Below are 10,829 nucleotides of genomic sequence, written 5' to 3' on the forward strand. Positions count from 1 at the left end.
AAAAAAAAAAAAAAAAAAAAAAATTGATGCTTTATTTGGGGAGCACAATCCCTGGGCATCAGGAATGAGGGAAAAGGAAAATGAGCCAGAGAAAGATAGGAAACAATATAAGGTGATACGTTATCTCTCTGGCCACTGCTTCACAAAGAATTGGAGAGAGATTGTTTGGCAGGTATGCTTGCTTGGCCACATAGGACATCTCTGGATGGAGCAGTAGTCCCTCAGATCAGTTGATGGGAGTCTGGAAAAAGAGGGAATTTATCTGCCTGCTTTTTCCTGCATTCCAGTCAATTCAATCTCTTTAGTTCAATTCTTTCTCCGTTACTTTGTCATTCATCATTTGGATCCCTTTGGCAACCACTCTGGGTGTCTCACTGCTTTTCCCAGTGACTTTTTACATAGGGGATTGTTTTCATTAAGTGACAAAAAACCAAATCTGATTAATTTGCACACACACAAAAGTATTGACTCTTGTAACTGAGTACATCAGGTCCAGGAATACAGATGACGTCAGCAGGCCTCTTATCTTCATGTCTTGGATAGATTTTTCACAAAATGGTTACAATGTGATTTGACAGCCCCAGTCTCAAATTCTACCAGTTTAGCTCTGCCAGAAAAGATCCAGGGACTCAATTATTGGTCTGGCTTCAGTCACATGTCCTTCCTTGAAAAAATTACTGTGTTCAGGGACATGGGAGAGTCTAGCCAGTCCTGGCTCACATGCCCTTCTCTATGGCTTGGGGGAGAGATGTGATGGTGTTAGCCCCACTGAAATTTCAAGGAATAAGTTTCTTACCAAAAGAAGGAGTTTTTAACCTAAAGAAGGAGAATAAGAGTGCTGGTTACACCAAAACAACAACTGATGTCTTTAAAATAGTCATTTAGGTTGTTGCACATTGCTATAATTATTTAAATATATGGCAGTATAGCCAGCTATTCTACCTGCAATTTAAATGGAACTGGTGAAATACAAAGAAAACCAGTGTAACTTGATGCTAGCTAGCTGTGGCTTCTCTGTCCCTTAACTTTTTCAAATTTAGATCAGACCTTAGTGCCCACTCATAGCCCTCCCAGGGATGTCTTCTTGGTTTTTATTTTTGTTTTTTGGCTTTCTTATCCTTTCTGTACTCTTGCATCATCACGAGCTGTTCCTGATTCACCCTGTGACACCAAAAAACTGAACTAACTCCTTCGGTCATATCAACCATTTAATGATTTTCGTAATCCTTGCCTAAGATACAGTGATTGTGGTTTGGGGTCTCAGGGTGCAAAACTTTCTCAGTAACTCCACTGCAGCTCTCCTCTTTTCCTGTCATCATCGTTCTTTCTCAAATAAACTGTTTTTCCTCCCCTTATCTTCACAGAGCAGTTCCAACCATAGCCAGGCTCTTTAAAAAATAAAAGTATATTGAGGTGTACTTTACATACCATAAAACTCATTCATTTTCAGTGTGCAATTAAATGATTTTTGGCATATTTCTTGTTATGAAACCATCATCCACAATTCACAATTTCCATCATCCCCCAAAATCCCTTGTGCCAGTTTACAGTCATTCTCTATTTTTACCCCAAGCCCTAGGTAACCACTAATCTACTTTCCATCTGTCCGTCTCTCTATATTATTGCCTTTTCTGAACATTTCACATAAATGGAGTTATACAATATGTGGCTTTTTGTGTCTGGCTTTTTCAGTTAGTATATATTTTCATGATTCGTCCATATTTTAGAATATATCAGTACTTCACTCCTTTTTATGACTGAATAATATTCTATTGTATGTAGCACATTTTGTTTATCCACTCATCAATTGATGGACATTTAGATTGTTTCTACCTTTTGACAATTGTGAATAGTACTAATACGAACCTTCACATACAAGCTTTTATTTGAATGCTTGTTTTCAATTCTTGGGGGTATATACATATCTAGGAGTGGAATTGCTGGGTCATATAGTAATTTTATGTTTAGCTTTTTGAGGAACTACCAAGCTGTTCCACAGTGACGGCACCATTTTACATTCCCACCAACAGTGTATGAGGGTTCTAATTTCTCCACATCCTTGCTAACACTTATTATTGTCCTTTTTTTGATTATAGACATTCTAGTGAGTGTGAGTTGGTATTTCATACTGGTTTTGATTTGCATTTCCCTAATGACTAGTGATATTTTTCATGTGCTTATTAGCCATTCACGTATGTTCTTTGGTGAAATATCCAAATCTTTTGCTCATTTTTAAATGAGATAATTTATCTTATTTTTGAGTTGTAAGAGTTCTTTATATGTTCTGGATGTAAGTCCTTTATTAGAAATATGATTTACAAATATTTTCTTTGTGTCTGGCTTGGCTTTTCATTTTCTTAGTGGTGACTTTTGACGCACAAAGTTTTTTAATTTTGATGAAGTGTAGTTCATCAATATTTTTATTTTATGCATCATGATTTTGGTGTTGTAGCTGTGACTCTTTACCTAGTCCAGGGTCATGAAGATTTTATAAAAATTTTATAGTTTTAGTTCTTGCATTTAAGTTTATGATCCATTTTGCATTAATTTTTGTGCATGGTTTGAGATATAGGTCTAAATCTAAATCTATCTTTGCATGTGGATATTCAATTGTTGAAACACTCTGTTGACAAGATTATCTTTGTCCAATCAAATTGCCTGGCATCATTGTCAAAAATCTATTGACCATAAATATCAGAGTTTATTTCTTGACTCTTGGTTCTGTTTCATTGATCTGTTATGTCTGTTCTTACACCATTACCACACTGTTCTGATTACCTTTGCTTTAATGAAAATCTTGAAATTCATTAAGTGGAAGTCCTCCAACCTTTTGCTTCCTTTTCAAAATTGTTTTGGCTATTCTGGAGTTTTACATTTCCATATACATTTTAGGATCGATATCAATGTAAAGTTTGCTAGTTTCTGCAAAAATCCTTTTGGGATTTTGATAGACGTTGCATCAAATCTGTAGATCAATTTGGTGAGAATTGCCCTCTGAACAATATCGAATCTTCCAATCCGTGAAATGGAGTGTCTCTTCATTTATTTAGATCTTATTTAATTTCTCTTAGCAATGTTTTGAAGTCTTTCAGTGTACAGGTCTTATACTTCTCTTGTTAAATTTATTTCTAAATGTCTTACTGTTTTTGATGTTATGAATGGAATTCAATTAATTTCGACTTGTTCATTGCTAGTATACAGAAACACAGTTGATTTTTGAATAATGAACTTATATATCCTTTGGTCTTACTGAACTCGTTTTTCTAGCAGTTTTTTGTGGGTTCCTTAGAATTTTCTGTATACAGAATAATTTTGTTTGTGAGTAAAGATGATTGTATTTCTTTCTTTCCAATCTAAATGCTTTTAATTTCTTTTCTTTTTTTCTTTTTCCTATTGCACTGGTTAAAACCTCCAGTACAATGTTGAATACAAGTGGTGAGAACAGACCTCCTGATCTAAGGAGGAAAGCATTCAAAATTTCACTATTAAGTATGATGCTTTTGTAGGCAGATGCTATAGGAAAGGGAAGGAGGGTGCAAAGATTTGAGAAGTATTTAAGAATTAGAATAAACAGGATTTAGTAACTAATTATATGCAATTTATACCTGGATATAGTTTGTACATTTGTGGGTAAGAAGATTGTGGCTTTATTTTTATGAAGTAGGATGGGATTTAAGATAAATTTATCTCCTTTTGGGAGGATTACCTTTACCTTTCTATAGTAGAGTTTTTTTTCTCTGTTTTTAATTGCCAATTTCAGGTCAGTGTTAATATGCATAAATGCTAAATTTTTGAATGTTTTTTTCTGTAGTTATATTTTAATATGTTCCATGAAGTAGAGAACAATGTTATCACCATGTTTTAGTTGATGAAACTGAGATATATCAAAATGCTGTAGATCACAGCAAAAATATATTTTATAGCTGCTTTGTTCAAATCAAGATCCAGTAATAACTATACATTGCATTTGATTATATCTTAGTCTGTTTTCTCCCCTCTCTTCAACAGACTTTGTCTTTTAGTCTTAAGGCTTTTTTAATGCTAAAACTTAGCCCACTGCCCTTATTTCTTTATTTATCCATCACATTGACCTGTTGTAGAGACTTAACATATAGAATGACCTGCCTTCTAGTTTTGTCTGATTGCTTCCTTGTGGTATTAACTTGTTACACTGTCCTCTGTATTTCCTGCTAACTGGAAGTTGGATGTAAAGGTTTGATTCAATTCAGGTTAAACATTTTTGGCACTAAACTTAGTAGGTGATGTAGTGTTGTTTTTCTTTAATCTATTGTTTTCCTTATTATTATTTTTTTGAGACATGGTCCCGCTCTGTCACCTAGACTGGAGTGCAGTGGTGCGATCATAGCTCACTGTAACCTCCAACTCCTGGACTCAAGCAATCCTCTTGCCTCAGTCTTCCAAGTAGCTGGAACTACCTGCATGTGCCACCATGTGTGGAAAATTTTTAAAGTTTTGTACAGATGGGGTCTTGTTGTGTTGCTCAGGCTGGTCTCGAACTCCTGGCCTCAAGCAGTCCTCCAGCCTCGGCCTCCCAAGGTGCTGGGATTACAGGCATGAGCCAGTGGCCTGGCCTTCTTCTTTTCCCTTCTTTCATTTCCTTTCTTCCTTCGTTTTGTTTCCTTCCTCACTCCCTTCCCTCTTCCCTCCCTTCTTCCCTCCCTCCTTCCTTCCCCCTCTCTCTCTGTCTCTCTCTCTCTTTCTGTTACACAAATTAACCCATTTATTAAAGGATAATGATGTCTGAAAAGGTGGAGATTTTACTGGACTTTGAATTCCTTCAGTGTTCTGATGGACACTGGAAGTGGTGTTGTAGGTCCAGGTACCACCAGCTACTGTTTTCATGCAGGACCCACAGTGCCATATGTCCACAGCTTCCCTCTTCTAATGGTTTTGCCACAGAAGGAGCAAGTGTACTTGCCATGCTGGCTGATGTCAATTTTCTTCACCTTTTCCTAATGGAGGCACCATAGCGGGTCCTATATTTACTGATGATTCGGACCTCCTTGGTGTATTTTAGCCAAGTTGCCAGAAGCTAGGTCCAAGCCCAGAGAAGTTCCTTCTTTATCTTTAATACCAACTATACACAATGGTAGAACTCTGATGCAATCCATCAGTCACCAGTCTCGGACTTGTCACAGTATTGGAATATCAGTGTTCTTATCCCTTTTTTTTTTGCCTTTTTTTGCTGGGATACCCTTTACTTCTTCCCTGATGACTTAAGATATAAGTAATGTCAGTTCTAAGAACTCTTGTTCTTTTATTTGACATATTACATTGCAGCTATTTTTTGTGACTTTATGGCAGTAACTCAATTCAACTCTTTTATAAGGAGAGTTTGGTCTGAACTCTCCTTACTCATCTTTACTCAGACTTTACTTCTGGTCCCATGAAGAATGACTAGAGATGAGAGAGGCAGGCCTAGACTGGGCTTATCATCCTTGCGTCATTCTGGAGATCTATCTAGATAGGGCATCTGAAAGTAGGAGTGGGTTAGAGGAAAGTTAAAAGCAACGTGATTTTCCCTTAGAATACGGGTCCTTTGCTGGTTGTTTCTAGTACCCTATGGTGGATGGCCTGAGCAGATGTTTTCTTTTGTGAAAATTATAATGCTTGTTAACATAGTGAGGTAGAAATGGAGAAGAATTGATAAAGAAATAAATAGGTCAAATATTGAATCATGTTTCCTTGGGAGGGGAAGAAGACATTTTCATATTTATGATTTAGGAACATAAGTTTTTGACTTATTCTTCTTTCCTCTTTGCAGTTAATATTAATAGCTTATTATTATATAGGTAAAAAGACCACTTTCTTGTTTTCCTTTACTCTATCAGCTATTCCTAGGAGTAAGAAAAATTGTTATTGGAAAAAGTAATCTATGATAAAGGATTTTAACTGACATCAGGGCATGTATTTATTTGTCATATTTTTTTCTTGCATACTTTGGATCATGGATGGTTAAGAGATACTATTTTTTATTTGGTAAGATTTTCTCACTACCATTCTATGAAATCTTTTTAGAAGGTCTTAGTATAAATACATCCCTTGTCTGGGTTGCAGATATTTTTGTTGCTATTATAGCTCATTTTGGAAATGGTTCTTGTTGCATTATCACACTTTATTTTCAAATTAATACTGATATTCCTTTTTTTGGAAATTCTGTCATGTAGAATGTAGATATTTATAACATGGAGATTGCAATTTTTATATCTGTTATTAAACAAAAATGCCTCTTTTCAAAATAACCATATTTCATTTAAGTTTCACATTTTAACATCTTCTGAAATAATCAATTAATTGTTGGTGTGATGGTTAATTGTAGGGTTTTTCTTTCTTAGCTATGCATAGAGTAATGCTACTTCTTAACAGTTAATCACATCTTGAATTTGATGAAATACAGTCGTTTATGATTCGGGTTACTCATGCTTTAGCCTCAGAAACACTGAGGTAGTGCTGAGATTGGTAGACTGAGTTGAGTATACTGAGGTAGATAGACAAAGTATTTGTTCTGTGTTTCTCTCTCTTTTTAAAAACATTTTCATATTCTCATCTCAGTTTTGATGAAAGGATCAGGAAATGTAAGGACGTTAAACTAAACATAATAATGAATACTTACATTGTATAGGCTTCATTAAAAGGCCTAATGAAGTCCTAAAAACTGAAGTGAATGTTCCTTTCTTTTCACTTAGAGGCTTTACAGAATTTGCCTTTTACCCTCTCCTCAATCTGTTCTCCTCAAAGATTTCATTCCCTCTCCACCTTTCAACTCTAACCTCTAGTTGTTCTCTTGATACTCTTCTCTTCCTTCCTTGTCTATTCAGAGTTAACAATTTTTTTAAATTAGTAGACTTTTTTGGGGAGCAGTTTTAGGTTTACAGAAAAATGAGTGGAAAGTATGGAGTGTTCCCATACGTACCTCTCCCCCCAGTTTTCCCCTGTTAACATCGTGCATTAGTGTGGTACATTTATTATAATTAATGAGCCAATATTGATGTACATTGTTATTAACTAAAGTCAGTAGATTACATTAAGGTTCACTTTTTGTGTTGTACATTCTGTGGGTTTTGACAAATATATAATGACATGTATCTACCATTATGGTATCATACAGAATAGTTTCATTGCCCTAAACATCCCCTGTGTTCTACTTACTGATTCCTCCTCTTTCCTCCCACCCCTACCCCCAGCCACTGGCAACCACTGGACTTTTACTGTCTTCCATAGTTTTGCCTTTTCCAGAATGTCATATATTTGGAATCATAGAGTATGTAGCTTTTTCAGATTGGCTTCTTTACCTTAGCAATATTCTTTTAAGTTTCCTCTATGTCTTTTCATGGCTTATAGCTCATTTCTTTTTACCACTAAATAATATTTGATTGTGTGGATGAACCTCAGTTATGTTCATCCATTGAAGAACAGCTTGATTGCTTCCAAGTTTTGGAAGTTATGAATAACGAGTTGGCCTCTTAAAACACAAATATGATCTAAAGTACCTCAAATCACCTATAAAAAAAATTGAGCTAATTCACTATCTTTAGCCTTAAAGAATAACTCTTTTGTTTTTGGATAAAAAATTTCTAATTGTGTAGTTGGCTCATAACAATGCTCAATAAATTTGTGTGGAATGGTTGAATATGAAAGAAGGAAGAAGTTATTGAAGAGAAGAAGTAGGGAAAATGATTACATCCCAAATCTGGATAATATTTGGAAAATGGGATTATTTTGAAACTCACCTGGAAATTCTAATGGAGACCAATATGTTCAGGGTTCTCAATTAAACCATTAGCTTGAAAACACTCCAGAGTTTTTTCTTCTTACTTCTTATCATATGTTGATTTGTTTATAAAATATTTTAGAATTAACTTTATATCCTTAAAGTATATATAATGCATTTTAATTTATTTTTCTTTGTGTAGCTTCCAGCTATATCCAAGTTTTTAGACCTTCCAGCTTTATCATAGGCCAAAGTATGTTTCCTAAAGTGCCATATGAAAAAACCATCTCATGTAAGTTAGTTGTCACTGTTGTACTCTACGTGAGCATTATAAAGAAATTCTAATGTAATTATAAGCTAGAAAAGTATTTCCTGAAATATATTATGAATTTATAGCCTTACTGATATACTGAGATTTTGTTGTTCTTTAAATGAATCTTTAATATACTTAGCTTCCCTCCATTTTAAACTAGGTTTTTAAAAAAATATGTATATAATATATTTGCTTTCTTTGTTATAGAACTGTGGCAGCTGAAGTTAGGAAGCAGATCTCTGGACAATATAGTGGTTCTCCCCAACTGCTCAAAAACCTCAACATTGTTGGCAATATATCCCATCACACCACAGTAAGTAGCGTATTTCAAAATATAGTATGTTATTGGTGAATTACTGACTAGGTCATGAAAAAATAGTGGAAAGATAAGAGCTAATAGATTGAGTTCTATCCCTAGTCTCAACTTTACCTGTTGCTACCTCACTCTTGAAATCTGAATTGGTAAAGGGTGTTAGAGGATGTTATAGAAGTGTTGGTTTCCCTTCAAAAAGATAAACAAAAGTGATAAACCACTAGCTAGACTCACCAAGAAGAGAAGAGAGAAGATCCAAGTACACACAATTCAGAAATGAAAAAGGAAACATTATAACTGATACTACAGAAATAAAAAAGGTCATCAGAGACTATTATGAATAACTCTATGCTCACAAACTAGAAACCTAGAGGAAATGGATAAATTCCTGAAAGCATACAACCTCCCGAGATTGAACCAGGAAGAAATAGAACTCCAAAATAGACCAATAATGAGTAGATTGGATCAGTAATAAAAAAATCTCTCAACATATACAAAAGCTCAGGACCAGGATGGATTCACAGCTGAATTCTACCAGACATAAAGAAGAACTGGTGCCAATCCTACTGAACTGTTCCAGAAGATTGAGAAGGACGGTATCCTCCCTAACTCATTCTATGAAGCCAATATCACTCTGATACCAAAGCCAGGAAAGGATGCAGCAAAAAAAGAAAACTACAGACCAGTTATCTCTAATGGACATAGATGCAAAAATCCTCAACAAAATACTAGCATACCAAAACCAACAGCACATCAAAAGGATAATTCACGTGATCAAGTGGATTTTATTCCAGCGATGCAAGGATGCTTCAGCATATGCAAGTCAATAAATATGATTAACCACATAAACTGAATTAAAAACAAATACCATATGATCATCTCAGTAGATGTGAGAAAAGCATTGATAAAAAAAGCATTTGATAAAATCCAACATCCCTTCATGATAAAAATCCTCAAAAAACTTGTCATAGAATGGATGTACCTCAAAATAATAAAAGCCATATATGACAAAACCACAGCCAACTTCATACTGAATGGGAAAAAGTTAAAAGCATTCCCCCTGAGAACTGGAACAAAACAAGGATGCCTACTTTCACCACTTCTGGTCAACTGAAAGTCCTAGCCAGAGTAGTCAAGCAAGAGAAAGAAATAAAGGGTATCCAAATTGGAAAAGAGGAAGTCAAATCATCTCTGTTTGCTGATGATAGGATCTTACACCTAGAAAACTCTAAGGACTCCTTCAAAAGAGGAGATTTAGTAAATGAATTCAGCAAAGTCTCAGGTTATAAAATGAAATGTATAAAAATCAATAGCATTTCTATACACTAAAAAAAGACCAAGCTGAGAACCAGATCAAGAACTCAGTCCTATTTACGATAGCTGCAAAATGAATAAAATACCTAGGAATAAATTTAACCAAGGAGGTGAAAGATGTCTACAAGGAGAACTACAAATGACAAGATTCTTGAAAGAATCAATATTGTTGAAATGACCACGCTGCCCAAAGAAATCTGTAGATTCAGTGCAATTCCTATCAAAATACCTAAGTCATTTTTCACAGAATTAGAAAGAAACAATTCTAAAATTCATATGAAACCAGAAAAGATCCTGAATAGCCAAGCAATACTAAGCAAAAAAAAAAAAAAAAAAAGAAACAAAAACAAAACTGGAGGCATCACATTACCTGACTTCAAATTATACTACATGATTATAGTAACCATAATAACATGGTATTGGCATAAAAGTAGACACATAGATCAATGGAACAGAGTAGAGAACCCAGAAATAAAACCCTATATCTATCTATAACCAACTGATCTTTGCAAAGCAGACAAAAATATTAATATACACTGGGGAAAGGAAACACTGTGCAATAAATGATGCTGGGAAAATTGAGAGCCATATGCAGAAGAATGAAACTAGACCCCTATCTCTCACCATATGAAAAAAGTAACTCAAGTTCGATCAAAGATTTTAAGGCCTGAAACAATAAAAATCCTAGAAGAAAATCTAGGAAAAACTCTTCTGTCTAGGCCTAGGCAAAGAGTTTATTACTAAGACCCCAAAAGCAAATGTAATAAAAACAAAAAAAGACAAATGGGATTGAATTAAACTAAAAAGCTGTGAATAGCAAAAGAAATAATCAAAAGAATAAATAGACAACCTATAGAATGAGAGAACATATTCAGAAACTATGTGTCTGACAAAGGACTAATACCCAGAATCTACAAGGAACTCAGACAACTCAGAAAGAAGAAAACAACCCATTAAAAAGTGGGCAAATGACGTAACAAGCATTTTTCAAAAGAAGATATACGAATGGCCAAAAAACATCAAAAAATGCTCAATGTCACTAATCATCAGGGGAATTCAAATTAACACCACAATGAGATACCATCTTACTCCAGTTAGAGTGGCCATTCTTAAAAAGTTAAAAAAACAGATGGACTTGATAATTTTAAGGAATGAGC

General features: G+C 34.7%; 1 protein-coding gene across 1 annotated transcript in view; it reads left to right on the forward strand.

The window, feature by feature from the left end:
- DOCK7 (dedicator of cytokinesis 7) overlaps nt 1–10,829 on the forward strand; it is a 229,483-nt gene that overhangs the window by 8,900 nt on the left and 209,754 nt on the right. Inside the window, exon 2 of the mRNA XM_012639329.1 lies at nt 8,253–8,358. Within this exon, the coding sequence (XP_012494783.1) occupies nt 8,253–8,358 (106 nt within the window). The remainder of the gene's footprint in view (nt 1–8,252; nt 8,359–10,829) is intronic.

Source organism: Propithecus coquereli, unplaced genomic scaffold (assembly GCF_000956105.1).
Source record: "Propithecus coquereli isolate 6110/MARCELLA unplaced genomic scaffold, Pcoq_1.0 Scaffold14, whole genome shotgun sequence".
In the NCBI taxonomy this organism is placed as follows: Eukaryota; Metazoa; Chordata; class Mammalia; order Primates; family Indriidae; genus Propithecus; species Propithecus coquereli.